Source organism: Diadema antillarum, unplaced genomic scaffold (assembly GCF_040938485.1).
Source record: "Diadema antillarum isolate AM-2024a unplaced genomic scaffold, OU_Dant_1.0 scf00000003, whole genome shotgun sequence".
NCBI lineage: Eukaryota > Metazoa > Echinodermata > Echinoidea > Diadematoida > Diadematidae > Diadema > Diadema antillarum.
In genome coordinates this window covers 3,576,537-3,594,125 of record NW_027270892.1, presented here as the reverse complement: position 1 = coordinate 3,594,125, position 17,589 = coordinate 3,576,537, and the positions used below count along the sequence as shown (strand labels likewise).

The window sequence follows — 17,589 nt, the reverse complement described above, 5'->3', positions numbered from 1 at the left end:
CATTGAGTAATGAGGTTCATAAATGTTTGATTATAACCTCAATGAAAGACGACATCTATCACTGGCCGCGACAGTTGGATACTAACGAAATGCTGTGCTGCTTGTGGAGACTGAAGAGCCGGTACCAGCGTGAAATCCACTTTCCTTTGCTCGTTACAACAAGTTTACTACAAGATTGCATGTAAGAACATTTCATGTGGTGTCAACGGCAGTGCCTGCCTTTTTTAAGCTGTGGTGCCTAGATCTGATCAAATTGAAGTCACAAGCGTGGTGGCACAATGAGAATTTCAGCGTGGGACCGCCCCAACACAAAAGTAGAAATGGATGACAATTGGATCTTTGTTTGCGTAAGCAGTAATATGTGTGGCCTGTTGTTTTTGCAATAGTGCATTCTTTTCTTACTTCCTGGTGTAAGGATGTTGGGATGCACATAAAAATTGTGGTGTCAGCAAATAAATGAACAGTATGTACTATATTTCCATGCCTATTCCAGGTTCTCTTGTCCATCCTTTCTCATTGATGGCTAGTATCCACTATGATTTGTTGATGTGGGTTGTGTACAAATGCAGGACCACAAAAACAACAATTCATGATATATGTGACCGTGCACCTCAAAACGAACATAAAGTCGCACACACTGATTTTGCGTGAGGACTGAAAATAAGTGAAATGGGTCAACCTAGCCGAACTTGACTTTTTCATATTTTCTGAAAGAGCAGGTCTTCTTTTACATCATGCTAAAATTTGGTATCATAAAACGAGCAGGAAAGTGTGTTTTTTAGCAGTTTATCTCGAACATTTTTGGTAGAATAGTGTGATTAGGTGTGTCTTTAGAATCCCTTTTTCATTTCTGAAAAACCTTGTCCACCTTCTTCACTTTCAACTCTAATAACTTTTGAAAGGATAGTGCTACTGCTTTGAAAGTTGGCATTAATTATGGACAGAATGTGTTAATGGGGCATGCTTAATTTCAGTTTAATCTGATAATCCCTTCATTGTTGTTACTCTGGTGGTTTACTTCCTGTTTTTTGTCCCATTCATCGCACAGCCAGCACGGTTTTGTAAAGATTAAGCGCTTGAATAGACACTGTACTTCAGAGCCTCTTTTCTCAGTTCACACTTTTCCTGAGTTTGTGCTTTCTTTCCAATATTTAGATAGGTTAGGAGAGTCCATTTGATTTGAGTTATACATCATTTTAAAGCTTAAAGTCTGCTCTTTCAGAATATGGTCTTAACTAAAAATTCATGTCTGGCGACTTTTTGTTCGTTTTGAGGTGCAGGGTCACATATGATATGATGGGGGGGGGGGGGGGGGGCAGGGGGGCTCGGGGCCCCCACTTTTCTTGCGCCATACAAAGGAGTACATAAGGTGTCACTTTGGGTCCCCACTTTTTTTCACCCCGGAAGTGCGTAAGTCGCACTAGAAAGAAATAGAGACCTTGAAGTGTGAGCGCGGTAATGTTAGTTTTTTTTTACGCTGAAGACCTTTTTTGTTTGTTTGTTTGTCAGCTGAAGAAACCCGGAAGTGGAATGAGAAAGATGAGCTGAAGACCCTTTTTTTTGTGCTTGTTAGTTCATAATACCCGGAAGTGGGCCCCCCCCCCCCCCCCCCACACACACACACACACTTTTGAAAACGCTCCGCCGGCCCTGAGTCTGTTGCCAGCAGTGGTCAAGTTCATAACAACCATTCGCCACAAATCACATCGCAGTCTGCTGCATTGGCAGGGAACATAGTGGGTGATTTCAAGTTATGGTGCAGGTGCTAGTGTTAGTGCTATCTCAACACTAGCACCAACAAAAATCCTGCACTTGAAATCAGGCGGTGTTAGCAGCTAGTGTTGAGCCTTGCATTGAGTGTTGTCTGCTGAACCAAGCTCCACTATCCTTGTTGGCAATTTAAGTGCTTTTTCCCCATTGGCTCACACCAGCCCCTAGGGATTATCAAACTTGTCACTTCAAGATTAGTTTTGGTGTTAGTGTCGCTATACAACACTGTGTATGTGTAGGAAACATTGTCCCTACTCTCCATCAGGTAGGTGCATAGCCTAATAAAATGTTAATACAATTGTCGCACGTAAGATATGGATACACAAACCTCTAGACATGGCCAGACACAATGTATGTCTGAGCCTGGGAGCAAAATTAAGATTGTTGTGTTTTGAAGAAGTGATGAAAATATCGTGGCATAATGATCTGTCTTAATTCCCCATCAAGTGTCTAAGAACTACATACATGTGCATCTATGCATATTTGACTAGAAACAAGCACCATGACTGTATTCGCCTTGCACTTCTTCAACATAGGATCATATGAACTGTGTAATGCTGTGAAGATAATGCTAGTGTGTCAGTCAGCGATAATTACACACACAATGCCTTCCCCCCCCCAAAAAAAAAAAGAACAACAGATCTTTATTACCTGTTATTCTTATCAACCCTTCATTTTCAATGTATCTTTCAGTCTTGCATCAAAACTCATACTCCAACAATCTTCCTCGACGTTGAGCTGGATGAGAGAGGCACCCTTTCTCAACCTCTTCCTCAGGGCTGGAATGCATTCATCTATGTACTCTCAGGGAAAGCGAGCTTTGGTAAGAAGGGGTTCCAGTCTTCATTCATGTACTGCATTGTATGTTGATCCCATGATACAAAGCTAGATGTTATTGTCATAGCACCGTAAGTTTGCTTGGAGGATTCTTTTGACATTGCAGTACTAAGTGTGGCTGCCATAGTAATTACTACTCTGTACAGAGTCACCCCACATTACGGTATGTAACTTCTTGCACTATTCATTGATCAAGCACCATTTACTCATGTGTATTGACAACCTGCACTGCTGTGCTATCGCGCTATGATGCCATTTAATATATTTAGGTGTTTGTGTTGTTTTGTTGTTGTTGTTGCAACAGTGCAACCATCAAAGTCCGATTTGTTTGACGCAGGCTCATGACTGTGTGACGTCAGCTACGGTCCTGCAGGACCAATACTAGTACTTTAAAAAGCACCATTTGAAGAGCTTTGCCACATGCAGCCCTAGGGAATGAAAAAAAGAGTTTGAGGGGTGACAAAAAAATAAAGAATTCTGGAAAAATATGTTGTGATGAGAGAGAAGTTTTGGCTCAACACCAACCTCTAACCAACCCTCTCACCCTGGTTGCACTATTAAAAGATGTACTGTAGCTCGTCATATTTTCTTGTTGTTCACAAGCATCTCTCAACCCAGCTTGCTTATCCATTAACTCCCCACCGGCATCTCTGCCCGACACGAAATGCATTTGTCACACTAATGATGTAAGTTTGAAAGCCGATGAGATCCTGAAGAAGAAAACTTTCACAATAAGACTTTCTAGTTTTGCTGAATATATCTCCATCTCCATTTGTATCTGTTTGATTATTGCTATATCTAAGATATTAGATGATTGTTATATTTGAGGTTATTTTTGATGACGTAAACAAATATGTCACATCTATTAAACTGGAAAAATTCTTGATCATGCAGTGGAACTTCTGCTAAAATGCCAAACGGTCTGCACTTCATGTATATAGTTCAGTTTGAATCTGTGAGAAACCAGGCAGTCATCAATAAAATGAAATGTGATTAGTTTTTTTTTATTGTTTACAACTTCTGCCTTACCATCCTGTCAGTTGCAAAACTTTTATTTATCCAAGCTCCACTGTAAACAAAAGACATGACCTTGACACTTCATAGACATCATTGTTAGCTTGCTTTATAAAATGAGGAAGAGCAATTCTTCTGAATCGGTTGACTGGATGTCATGCATAACCCAGACACCTGACGAATCTAACTGCTGTCTTGATGATGTGAATCTTTCTCATAAAAAGAATGAGCCCTGTCTTTTTTTTATTCGTTGTTTAGTAGACAGAGAGAAGACAAATAATACCTTTAACTTGCAGAATATGAAAGGTTTCCAACTCAGTCCTTCTGAACTGAATTTGTCTGTTTGTATGTTTATTTGTTTGTTTTGTCAATTAATAGAAACACTATTTCATTAGAGTTTTTGATGATAAACACAGGATTGCTCCATTATTGCCGCTTGGCCTGCTTTGACATGGAGCATTTTGCATGCATCAATTTTTTTAAGAGTACACTCGGTCACATTGTACTATGCTAGGAAATAAATATGTACACTAACAAAGGATGAATAGAAGTATAAAAGCAATGGAAAAATAAGCCCAAATCACTTGAGAGAGATATGGCATATTAAAAAAAAAAAACCATGATAATATAGACAAATGAAGTTGATTTGAATGGAATGAAAGATATTTGGTCACTGTTGTCAGTGAGGAGGAATAAAATGTGAATGAAAGTAGAGAGGTAGATCATTGCTTCTTGCTATTATTTTTCTCTAAATGTTTGAGTCTTGGTTACGGTATAAAAGTGCAATTGATTCATCAGATTGATAATTAATCTGATGATATAATTGATATCATGTAGCATTGACACGGAAATTTGAACTTCTGTGAAGAGTTTATAGTGAAGACAGTCTTATTTTGAATTTTGAGTCAAGTGACCTATTATTAGCTAATTAACTTCAACTTCTTTCTTTCTGTCTCCATCTATTTCTTACCCTCTATTTCTCTTGCTTTGTGTGTGTGTGTGTGTGTGTGTGTCTGTCTGTCTGTCTGTCTGTCTGTCTGTCTCTGTCTCGCTATAACTTTTTTATTCAATCTGTTTCACATAGGTCCACCAAAGCAACAGACTGAAGGAACAGAGCGTGAGATATTGCTACTGACTGATGGTCAACATATAGAGGCTACCAACAAGGTACTGTCAAAGTGTGGCATGGAGATTTATTTCTTCCTCTTTATTTATTTAAAGGACAAGTTCACCTTCATAGACATGTGGGTTGAGTGCATGGAGCAATATTAGTAGAACACATCAGTGAGAGTTTGAGGAGAATTGGACAACCCGTTCAAAAGTTATGAATTTTTGAAGTTTCTCCTCACTCAAGGCTGAATGAGAAGACTACTATAGCTTGTGATGTCACATGAGTACAACGATATAAAGAAAGAATAAGGAAAATTCAACATATTTTCACTTTTCTCGCATAACAAAAGAACACTTGACTTCTCTCTTTCAGAAGGCAGGGGGAATAATATTACCCTTAACATATGTCAGTAACATGTCGGAGAAATGTGCACTTTATTCAAAAAGTGAAGTTTTGTGAAATTCTCTTTTATTTTCTTTATATCGTTGTATGCATATGACATCATATACTGTAGTAGTCTTCTCATCCAGCAGTGACTGTGCAGATGCTTTAAAAATTCATAACTTTTGAACAGATTGTCTGATTTTCCCCAAACTTTCTCTGATATGTTCTACTAATATTGTTGCATTCACTTAATCCACATGTATGTGAAGGTGAACTTGTCCTTTAATTCCTTCTCTCTCTCTCACTCTCTTTTTTATTGAAACAGAATATGAAAAGCATTCAAAACATTGAGCACTCAGGGTGGAGCAACACATCACAAAAATAAGTGGTAGATAATATGTGCTAAAAATTTATTCTCGGTGTGACAAGGGTCGAAGGCAGTTGTCTGTATAAAGCATGTGTGAAATGAGTGACTGCTATCAATGGCAACTGGAGTTGTGGAGCTGTTGAGTTACTGTCAGAAGCTGGGTATGTTATGAGTTGTCATCCATTTGGAACCAGAAAGGCAATATTGCAATATAGTGGCTGGAATTATCACCTTTTTGCAGCCCAGCTGATGACTATAGTCTACAGTAAGGGTTAGGTTTTTTTTCCATGTGCTGTACATTTTTTTCTTGAGTACCGAGATATTGGAATGTGCTGAATATGGTGTATTCAATTTTCACTTTTTATCTTGGAGTTGCAAGATAACAGTAAGTCTTGTTCCTCCGAGCAGACTGACTGATACCGACCTTTTCATTGAAATCATGGATAAATCAGGCACTGAATGTACAGGTGCAGACATACAGTAAGGTGTCCACAGTGATACGGCTCATTCAAATGTCTCACAATTGTTGAGTTCAGTGATAGCATCTTTTTCTTTATTTTGGAATGGAGTATATTATTTCTTCAATGAAAAGTAATGTCCCTGAAATTGCATGTAAACCTGTATGTGTGTTGACATAAATAGAAATTTTCTGCAATGACTGAGGACTGAGGATGGAAACTCCCTTTAAAACTTTGCCACTATCAAGGGTCACAGAGGAATTCACATTTAAAGGAGAAGTCCAGACAATATTTATAATTTCACATCATGTAGTACATACAATGTAAATTGACAGCATCATGTAAAGATTTGTGGGATTTATTGTGGTCTTTGAGTAGAGGACCCAATGCTCTGAAAAATCCTAAACAAATTACACTGAACAATGATGATGATGACAAAAGAGGCTCACATATTTCAGAAATGTAGCAGTGTAATTCCATTACAATACCACTTGCTTAACAAGTTCACCTGAGTGTGCAGAATCTATGCATGCCTTCTTCTTTTGTTCTAGATCTGCTTCCTTGAGCCCCAACTCGTGCATTCTTAAAATGGTGAGGCTGTCATGTCGTCATTATCGTTGTTCATTGCAATTTGTTATGAATTTTGAAAACATTCCTATTCCTCATCCCAGTCACTATAAATTCTGAAACTCTGTACCCAGTATAGGCAATTTATAGTTGTTCAAATGTTAAAGTCTGAAAATCATGCGGAGGTCTCCTCTAAAAGACAGCACAAGACAATTATGTGACCTTCACTTTTTGGATTGTTTTCAAGGCAGAGAAAGAGTAAAAAGAAAAAGCTACAGGGGGAAATAAATAACAGAGAGAGAGAGAGAGAGAGAGAAAGTCAGGCCAGTAGTGCCTTTTAGTGCCAGTTATTGAACTGAAATACAACATGTATTTTTACTTGTGAAAGTGAAACCTGGCAATATGTGATTGAAACTGATTGAATGTTCCCTTTGTGGAAATTGGAGCTCATTCCTCTCCAAGCAACTATCGGGAAATGGATGCACACCGCAAATGGAAAACAACAACTCGGCGGCTGTTATCTGTTCTGTCTCTCCCTTTCTCTCTCTCTCTCTTTATTTTCCTCTTACTCTCTCTAGGCCCATTCACATACACCAAAAAAGCACGATTCAAGTCACAATTCAAATAAAACTTTTTGTTTGTGTGTGCTGTGGTTCACATGAGTACACGGAAAAAAAAACCAGTTGTGATCCAAATCACTCCTGTTCAGGAAGGAAAACTACAACCAAAATTGCACTGGTTAGAGGGTGGCCAAACTGCACATGGGTGAGTCTTGGCACTTGACCTAGTACCTAACTTTGACCTGACGTGCAACTTCAAAAACTTCAATCCAGAGTATGTTAACTGTTGTAGCCACTCACAGTGTACCATGACCAATCGTTCTTGATCGACCTATATAATGCACGTGCTTTGTGTAAACTATCTGTGAACAAACCTGTATACAGTATATTAATGTTATACTACACTATAGTACAAGTACGAGGGATTCGATTCTGTTTGTGTTCATTTGGTTTTGAAAAGATTGGACGATCGACTGTCAGTGCTCAGTATACAGCTGTACCAGCACATAATAGGCGTAGAATGTGTCAACGAAGAAGAAATCGCAGGGAGCATTTTTGGGAATGTTTTCACTGCGGACAAATTTATGAGATCTCCTGGCAGCATACGGGTCATCATTGGAAGTCAACTTGCTCAATCTGGTCACTGCTCAAGTCCCTGCACTGTAGGAACAACAACATGCGGGCAACTTGGAATGATGCACGCAGCTCTACAAAACAATACACAGGAAGAAGGGCACAGCAACACACAGGAAGCACCCCACACGCGCCTTGCATTTTGGGATATTAAAAAAAATATATTACATGATTTCAGCACAAAATTCATACACACTTCGCACCACACCTAATTGTGACCATTCAGAAACATCACACTTTAAGTGATGCACAGAGCACGATTTGAATCTTACTGATAGTCGCGATTATTATGACCACACACATTTGGAAAAAAAAAAAAAAGTTTTTTGCATTACAATTCAAATTGTAGCCAAAATAATCCCCAACTCTTGGTGACTGTGTGAATGGGCCTCGGTTTCTTTCACTTTTATCTCTATAGTCTTGCTTCAAGAAAAGAAGTGAGATCTTTCCTTTTGTGTCAGTGCCATGTCTTTTATTTGGTTTAATCCAGAAATGGCAAATCTTAGTTGATAAAAAGAAAAGCAATAGAGAGAGAGAAAGAGAGAGAAGAAAATTTTAACTTAACCTGTGAGAAAGAGGAAGGAACATGTGCGTCTGGGACATATGGTCTTCACCTCTCTCTGTGCCCGCCAGGATCCCACCCCAACCCCCTTGACGTCAACAAATGCAGTATTTATAGGGACTCCTGTTCCTCTCCTCCCCATTATTTGGTGCTGAGATAACCCTGCCTTTCCTGCCATCCCTTTTCCTCTTCCAGCAATCAGATCAGGAAAACTATGCAGCGATGTTTGCCGTCTGTTCTTGCGTTTTGCTTTCTTGCCTTTCCCTTCTTAGGCAGGGTAAAAAAAAAATGAAATAAAAAAAATGAACTGTTCACTGTCCCTGCTCGTTTCTTTTTTGAGGCTGCATCCCTTTTTCATCTTTTTCATTGGAAAAACTGTATTAAAAAAAGAAAAAGAAGAATACCATCTCTTTTCACAAATTCAGATTTTTTTCTTCCTTTTGAGAAAAAGATCGCATTAGTATATTTCACATTTATGCATCAACTTTTCTACTTGTTGAGCCCATAAAAAAAACAACAACTGGTGGCTACATTGTATCTAGAAAAATAGTTTGACTGGTTGTTATGAAAAATTGTTTTAATGGCCATTTTCAGAAAAAAACACCTGTGGCCTCCTTTTTTTTCTGCAGAGGCAGGCTGCTAAACATGTTGTTTCTTTTTTCTTTTTTTTAAGCTTCAATTTTTGCATACAGAGAGGATATCTAATTCCAACTACAGATGTACCTCAATTGCAATTTTTTGAATGAATTGTGACAAATGCAGTGCTTCACCATTTGGCATGGCATTTGAAGCCTAAAGCCTGATGTGTGTCATAATTAGATGATGCCAGTTATAGCCTCATAGCCTGTGTTTCTTGCTTTGTGACCAAAACTGTCTATAGCCAAAGAAAGTTTATATGTGACCTGTCACAACAAAAGGATCCTAAAGTCGCTGACGGCTGAGATGAGAAAATCGAATTTGGAGTCAGATCATCAAAATTGATCGAAACTATCGGATTTCTGTTTTTGGCATAATTTTGTAGTCTTATGTATCGTCTATCATTTGCCAAAATTTCGAAGTTAAATGATCAAAGGAAAAGCAAGGAATTGGCAGTTTTCTGGGCCATAATTTTCCAACTTTCAACGGAACAGAAACGTGTCCAAAAGTTTGGATTAAGCGCCACAGACAGACTTAACCACTAGCAGCGAGGGAGTGATCTTATTGGTCAGTGCATGGCATCCTGGTTACTGATTGGTTAAGCATAGACTACTGGCGCTAAGCTTGAATGAACATCATGGAGGTTGCTAGGAGCATGCTAGGAGCATGCCTTCTATTGTCAAGAGGTGAAAACTGTCTTGCCTCCCGTTGATCATAATAGCGTCAGAAGGAAAACTTTGAAGGCCGTTTTCTTGAAACGCTGATTTCCTAAACCACTCATCATGTGCTAATGAAATCATCTATATCTCCGCAACCGAGTACTTTTATGAGTTGTGTTTTATATGAAATTAAAGTGGAAGAGTAAGGGAATCACGTCATGTCATTTTCTGAAATTCGTCCTCCTCCGACTTTCGGATCCTTTTGTTGTAGCGGTCACATATTCTCTCATTCATTGTCACAAGAAGGCATCTTCCAGCAAGCCTCATTTGTGCAATCTTCCGCTATTTCATTATGAGATTATACAGTATGTATTAAACAGCCAATCTTGAGGTTTTACACCATTTAGATCTAGTGAATTCTGTCTGGCACTGTTTTTGTTTTTTTAGCCAGTTGAGGATGAGTCCCGAGTATACTCGGGCAGGTGTCTATGGGAAATGCGTATTGTAGCAAAATAAGCCCATCCTCAATGGGTTAAGAAAGAAACAAAAAGATCACAATAGCTTTCCTTTAATCTTCACTGAATTCCATATTAGGCGTGTTCATTCTTTTCCCTTTTTTTTGGCGGGGGGAAGGGTGGGGATGGGGAGTGAAAAGAAAGAAATGATTGATAATCAAGATTTTTGTGGCAAACCTGCTGCGGTCTTCTTTCCACATGTTTGATGAAGAATGCATGCAGTTGTACGCAGATCAGCGGCCGCGCCCGAATGCACCATGTTATGAGCTCACATACAGTGAGTCAAGTGTGAAAAATGCTGTCTCATTATGAATTTGATGTGTGTTTGATAGAAGCTCACTGCTATGTTGACAGCTGTTTTATGTTTGTGTCTTTTGTTACCTGCCTCTTTTGTGCGAAACATTCGAATTGATATGAGGTTTGAACAATTAATGGGTTTATAGTTCCACGAACTGCACGGTGCGCATTATTCACAATACTGCCAATGTTGACAGTTCATCAGTCATGGCAGACTAGCTGTGAGTTTGTGCACAAACAAAATATCAAATATCTTTGTACGGAATTATTGGAAGATTTTAAAACAAAAGTGCTTGGGATTATGTCTATTATACGTCCTGCTTGATAAAGCTGAGAGAAGTCAAGTTGATTTGAAGGGAATACACACAATATCTCCACTGTTTTCATGGAAGAATAATTGAAGACCTGAATATAAGAACGACCCAAGTCCAATTTTTGGCCAAATTCAGTTTGACATGGGAAATCGTAGCTTATGCATTGACTCATCTTGTGTATAAATGATAAATCCTAATTACCCCCGGAAGTGCCTGAAATGAATGAGTTAAATCTTATATGAATGTAAGAATGAAAGACTTGGGTCATTTTTACATTCATATTATAGCGCCCTCTCTCATCCTTCCCTCATCTCTATAGCAGAATATCATGTATATGAATCAAAGAACGACCCAAGTCCATCACACAAAATGGCCTCTCCACAATTAATGTAAGTGTTAATTGTTATAATAATATATGTTCTAATTTGTATATACAATGTTGCCTTCCCATCACAGTTAAATAGAATATTATTGGACAAATAAAAAAGATATGATGTTTTTCTAAGTTTACTCGAAATGGTCTTCCATGGACTTGGGTCGTTCTTATATTCATATACTCAATTGTAAAAGAAAGTAGAGGGTTAGATAAATTGCTCCCTGCTAAATTTCTTGTTTATACAACTGTACCTCTGCCATGAAGTGTTGCCAGAGGCATTATTACAATAAGTGCGATTGATTCATCAGAGAGTATATTATCTTGCAGCATACAGAGGATACTCTGTGCTGATGTTAAGAGTTAACAGTGGGGACAAAACATTGGTTTTGTTTTTTTCTGGTTGTTTTTTTTTTTTGTAATGGTGTGATGAACAATACATGCAGTAGTACGTAGAATAATCATGGCAGTACCTGAATGCACCATGTTATGTACTCACATATTATATGTGACCGTGCACCTCAAAACGAACATAAAGTCGCACACACTGATTTTGCGTGAGGACTGAAAATAAGTGAAATGGGTCAACCTAGCCGAACTTGACTTTTTCATATTCTCTGAAAGAGCGGGTCTTCTTTTATATTACGCTAAAATTTGGTATCATAAAACGGGCAGGAAAGTGTGTTTTTTTAGCAGTTTATCTTGAACATTTTTGGTAGAATAGTGTGATTAGGTGTGTCTTTAGAATCACTTTTTCATTTCTGAAAAACCTTGTCCACACTCTTCATTTTCAACTCTAATAACTTTTGAAAGGATAGTGCTACTACTTTGAAAGTTGGCATTAATTATGGACAGAATGTATTAACGAGGCATGCTTAATTTCAGTTTAATTTGATAATCCCTTCATTGTTGTTACTCTGGTGGATTACTTCCTGTTTTTTGTCCCATTCATCGTGCAGCCAGCACGGTTTGGTAAAGATTAAGCGCTTGAATAGACACTGTACTTCAGAGCCTCTTTTCTCAGTTCACACTTTTCCTGAGTTTGTGCTTTCTTTCTAATATTTAGATAAGTTAGGAGAGTCCATTTGATTTGAGTTATGAATTATACATCATTTTAAAGCTTAAAGTCTGCTCTTTCAGAATATGGTCTTAACTAAAAATTCATGTCTGGCGAATTTTTGTTTGTTTTTAGGTGCAGGGTCACATATGTAGATAGAGGGAAGTGTTAAAAATGCTATCATTATATAATGTGCCTCAGAAGCTCACCACTACTTTGGCACCTTTTTTATTCATTACCTGCCTGTTTTGTGTGTGTGTGTGACATTTGACTTAATATTTAACATAACTTTGGAACAAATGAGTAGTTTCCAGGAACAGCATGGTATACATTCTTTACAATAACACCACTACCATCATTATGAAACATGCGTTGAGAACCTCACTGCTCCTCTTGCGGCTTCCAGACGTATTTGTTAACTGCCCATTTTGTGTGTATGACATTTGACTATCAAAATAACATAACCTCAGAAGAAATGAGTAGTTTCAACGAACAGCATGGTATACATTCTTTACAATAACACCAATACCGTCATTATGAAACATGCATTAAGAACCTCACTGCTCCTTTGGCAGCTTCTCTATGTGTTTGTTAACTGCCTGTTTTGCAGGGGCGGATCCAGGAATTCTGTAAAGGGGGGCATGACTAATATTTCTGGTGGCACTTCCGGGTTTCATTTCATGTTTTTTCTCTTTATTTCTTTTGTTTTTCATGAAAAATAAAGGGGGGCGTGCGCCGGTTGCGCCCCCCTCTGGATCCGCCACTGTGTTTTGTGTGTATGACATTTGACTAAATAACATAGCTTTGGAACAAATGAGAAGTTTCCTCGAAAAACACCCTATACATTATTTGAAATAAGACCAATAATTTGGAGTTCTGCCTTTGTGGCAGACCATGGCACTCCCTGCCCATACTCCCTGCCATTAAATTCAGGAAAGAGACATAAATGAAATTGATAAGTTACAGTGTACAGTGTAGTTGTTAATGCGTGGAATCATACATGTATACACCTGTACACATATATGTCAAAGTTGAATCTTTGGTTGTCACTTTGAGTGTTAAAGTGTATGATCTGTACACAGAAATGTAGATTTCTGACATTGTAGGTTATTGTAGTGGTAATATCCCTATGAAATATAAGAGTGCAACGTTACTCACATACAGAGATATATCAATATACACTGTATAAAGAGACATTGAGCAATCTCTAAAATGCCAAAAATTACATGCGCCTTGATCTAAGAGTAGTCGTCTGGCGTTATCGACTGCATTCGATAGCGTAGTTCAATAATTTTCTGTACGATCAGTGTACTATGATACTTTCAAAAAACGCAAACGCAGACAAATGTCCACGTACGCAGCTAGGTTGGTGCTGCTGCGCCGTGCCAGGCCACTGACCAGGCAGCCGCGGCAGCATCTACTCATGCGGATGCATAATATGGCTCGATGAGGCGATACTGATAGACAGTATTCGATGTAGCTGTGTTCAGACGGATGCAAATGAAGGAAACGTGCACACACCGATTGTGTACGCGCGGCTACTATTTTTAGATCTGGCTACTATTGCAGCGCGCACTAGTGCGTGCTGATTTATTAAAATTAATATTTCACAGTTTGGCCATTTTTTGTGATGGGATAGAATTTTCTCTAGAGTTCTTAGGACATGCTCTCACACCTCTCAAATTTGAATTTTAGGGGAGAGATTCCCTTTAAGATTACATCCTTTTGTTCTGACCATAATTTGAAGAGCAGGGAAGACAGATCCATAAAGTTTTGAGCTGGCCTATTCTTTGCCAGTTTTTATTATTTTTAATGCAAATGAAATCCCATACTCAAAACTAAAACAAAACTTAACCTTAAGGTCATGCTGCATTTGCCAAGTGGAGGAACATGCTGATGGGGAAAAAGACATAAAATTATATTACGATGTATGATGTATAGTCATGGGGTCATATATCAACCAAATATAGTGCATAAATTTTGGCTCGGAATTTGTACATGTTTCACTTTTTTTTTTCATGCCAATGGACAACTGTTTGTTGATCAGTTCTATGTGAATGACTCCACCCTCTAAAGTCACCCATATATCTGTGTGTGATGCCTTTTTCCATTTGTTGTAACACTTAAAGTCTCTAAATTAATCAAGTAGACAAAACATTCCAAAGATGAAAGTCATTTTCCCCGTTAGTGAAAGTCAGAAAGAATGTTCACTCAGCTTCTTCATGGTTAAGATTGAGAGGTAGTTTTTTTTTTCTTCTCTTTTCCTTTGTTTTTAATGGGCCTACCACATGGGCATTGGTTCTGTATCTGTATGATACCACCTTCATGAGTATATAATTATGTAGCTCCAGTCACTTCACTTGCAGAGCACTGTCTGGAAAAGCGAGTCTTCATATAATAGAAGAAGATAAAATGCAACTTGTGCAAAGATATTCTTTGGTTAGGGAAAGTATTGATTTTCTTTGCATTTTCCATCAAATTATTATACATTTTATCCTCAGTTATGGCAGAGTAAAAGGGAGTGAAGCTCATGTACTTGAACGGAATTAAATAAACTTGAACTTGAAAGAGAATTAACCCATTGCTTCTGAGGTTCTGTAATTCCCATGGAGTTAGTACAGGGTTCACCCAGTTCTGGTAGACAGCAAGTTAATAGTTGGGAGGAAAGGGTGAGGGAGGGGAGGGAGAATTGGGGAGTTGATGCCTAACCAGAACCACGTGTGCAGATTACAGGTAACTCTTGACGACTCGCCCCTGCTCCGCTGTGACCCCATCATGAGGAGAGCAGGGCAGCCTTGATTTGCGGGGCACGATCCACAACATGACCCGTTCCTTGACATGGAAATATGTCACAATCATTTCGGAAAATTGAAGACAAATCCACTTTATTCTGCCACTCACTGTACGGAGAGAGAGAAAAAAAAAAAGAAAGAACCAGAGCAACACGGCGAGAGAAAAAAAAACAATGGGGTAAAGAGAGAAGTTCAATTGAAAGAAGCATTGTATGCATACCGTATACAAGGTAACGTTACCTTCAAATATTTCTCACCTGATTGGTTATGATTTGAAAACCCTGCATGCAATTTCTGCCTTTCGAGGTGTTCATAATCTGAAAGTGTAGCCCTTTGCGGGCGTTTGTTTGATCGCTCCCACCCGATGGAGGGTCAGGGGGGCAAGATTTGTGAGAAATTCAAGTACGTTTTATTTGGCAGGAGGAGGAGGAGGAGGGTGGGGGGTGGGAAGAGCTCTGCCAGAAAGTGTCTCTCTGCGGACGACGTGATGCTCATGCATTTCCAGAGGACCTCTGCAATGACTGTGCTATTACATAGTGAGCTTGGCTTCAATTTGGCTCAATTAGGAAGCCAATTCCACGCAAAGCCCCCTCTCATGTGACAATCGGATGACGATTTGATTGCTGGAAAGGTGTGTGTGGCCGCCACGCTGGCAAAGGAGTGGGGAGTATGCTTGGAGGACAAAGGTCGGTCGATTTCTTTGAGGGTTAATCCCAGGAAAATATTAAAAAGATCTTTGATTCTCTCCTCCTCCATATCTCCCTCTCTCCCTCTCTTTTTGCTCCTCTCTTTCTATATCTCTTTCTTTCTCTCATTTTATCTTCCACTTTGTTGCCGTGTGCGAACAGGGAACAACTCGGCGGGCCATCATCGTGACACAAACGCTGCCCCCTTGTGGCTTTAGGATGAGAGGAAATGACAGAAAAATTGATGAGGAATGGATAGAGTGAGAGAGAGGGGTAACTTAAGATGTTGACAGGAATGCATGGGGACGTGAGGGATTCGTAAACCTCTTTTTTTTAGGGGGTGGGGTGGAGGGGAGGCTGGGGTGGGAGGAGGGGTTTTTGGGAGAGGAGGCTCACTTGCTCTTGCTAGCATGAGGCTTAGGGTGTGATGGCAGCTGTTTAAGTGAGAACCACACACACACCCCACCTGTGAAAGTATCCGTGCGCAGGTTTGTTGCAAGTGGGATGGTAGGCTATTGGCACTGTCCATCAAGCCGGCCGCGCTGGGGAGGATGCAAGCTGCAGGGGGTTATGAAGCTTGTTGGAAGTCCTTGAACCGTGTCACTCCACGGTGAAACATGTCAGGCTCAAAGTCAAGGCCTTGACAAGCGTTCAAGCATGCTAGGATTTGTATCTTTCTTTTCTCTCTCAAAGGTGAAAGCCTTCATAATGTAGGAACATGTGTCTCATAGTACTACATGTATCTTATCAGGCTGTCTTCTCATTATGATTCTGTAGGGAAGGAAAGTTAAAGAGTAGAGTAATGGAGTATGAGGGATATAGGCCATACTCCAAACAAACTGTCTGTAACACATTACTGTATAGGGATGGTATAGTTTTGGTTGAGATGGGTGATTCAGATTTAACTTTTTGGAAGATGATCAGAAACCACCATATAAAAGAGCATACAATTCCAAGAGGTATTCAAAATTTATTTGATAAAAGTAGGTTTTGAAATGGGCAAGATATCCAGAAACTAGGAGGTCCTAATAAAAGGTGGGACCAACCTTTTGTTAGGGCCACTTTGTTTTACTTTGTTTTTGGATATCTCAACCATATCAAAATCTATTTTCATCTAATAAACTTTAAATTGTGTGCTCTTTCCTATTTTATAAGAGGTTTCTCATCTCACAAAAGAGTTGAAAACATGAAGCCCTATCTCAACCAAAACTATACCATCCCTTTATATATAGTCCCTTGCATTGCTCACATGCAGACCTTTAGATGCTGTAGTGATTTTTGCAATGGCTGCATATGGTGGGTACACCATGCCATTTGACAACAGCAGAAAACTACCAATTGGAGCCACTGGAAAACTAAGCCCACCCAAGGAAAATCAGCTAAACACACCATTATGCAATTTTATCAGAAGACAGGTAGGATCCCTAGCTTATAATCAATATTTGTTGTTGTTGTTTTTCCCTCAGCAGGCAAGTGATGTGAACTGGAATTTGATCGAAATGGCCATTACAATAAGCAATTTGGAAAAATGGACAAGATTCCCTTGCCATTGGCAACAATTGAAGCAAAAAACAATAGTTCAGTAAAGTGGAACATGTAGAGCAATGTTATTGTGATTGAATTACTCTAGAATTTTTCTTTTTCATCAAAAGATTAAATGGACTTCAGCAATATGGATTTGATTGCATGGTATAAAGTTAGGGATCCACAGAACTGTTTTGGTACAAATGGAATACCTGCATTTTTATCATAACTCATCAATTTGGCCATGTAGGATATGAGATACAGTCTAACATGATTCTAGTCAAAGGTTAGCCATTTATCAGAAGACCTCAGAATTAGAAGCAATACAGCATAGGACATAGTATGTTATGTCATTGTTTGTGAAATTATGAAATTGTATTATTTTGTATACAAACATTCCCCAAGGGTGCAGCAACTTATCCAAAGTGCAAGTTTTTGTCCCAGTACAATGCATGTAGAAATAATCCTTTGCA

The 17,589-nt window shown here is 39.0% G+C and overlaps 1 protein-coding gene across 1 annotated transcript in view; it reads left to right on the top strand.

Annotated features, from left to right (window-relative positions):
- Window positions 1–2,106: 2,106 nt before the first annotated feature.
- Window positions 2,107–17,589, top strand: part of LOC139736030 (pirin-like) — a 74,238-nt gene continuing 58,755 nt past the window's right edge. Inside the window, exons 1-3 of the mRNA XM_071646811.1 lie at window positions 2,107–2,121; window positions 2,464–2,593; window positions 4,706–4,788. Of these exons, the coding sequence (XP_071502912.1) occupies window positions 2,107–2,121; window positions 2,464–2,593; window positions 4,706–4,788 (228 nt within the window). The remainder of the gene's footprint in view (window positions 2,122–2,463; window positions 2,594–4,705; window positions 4,789–17,589) is intronic.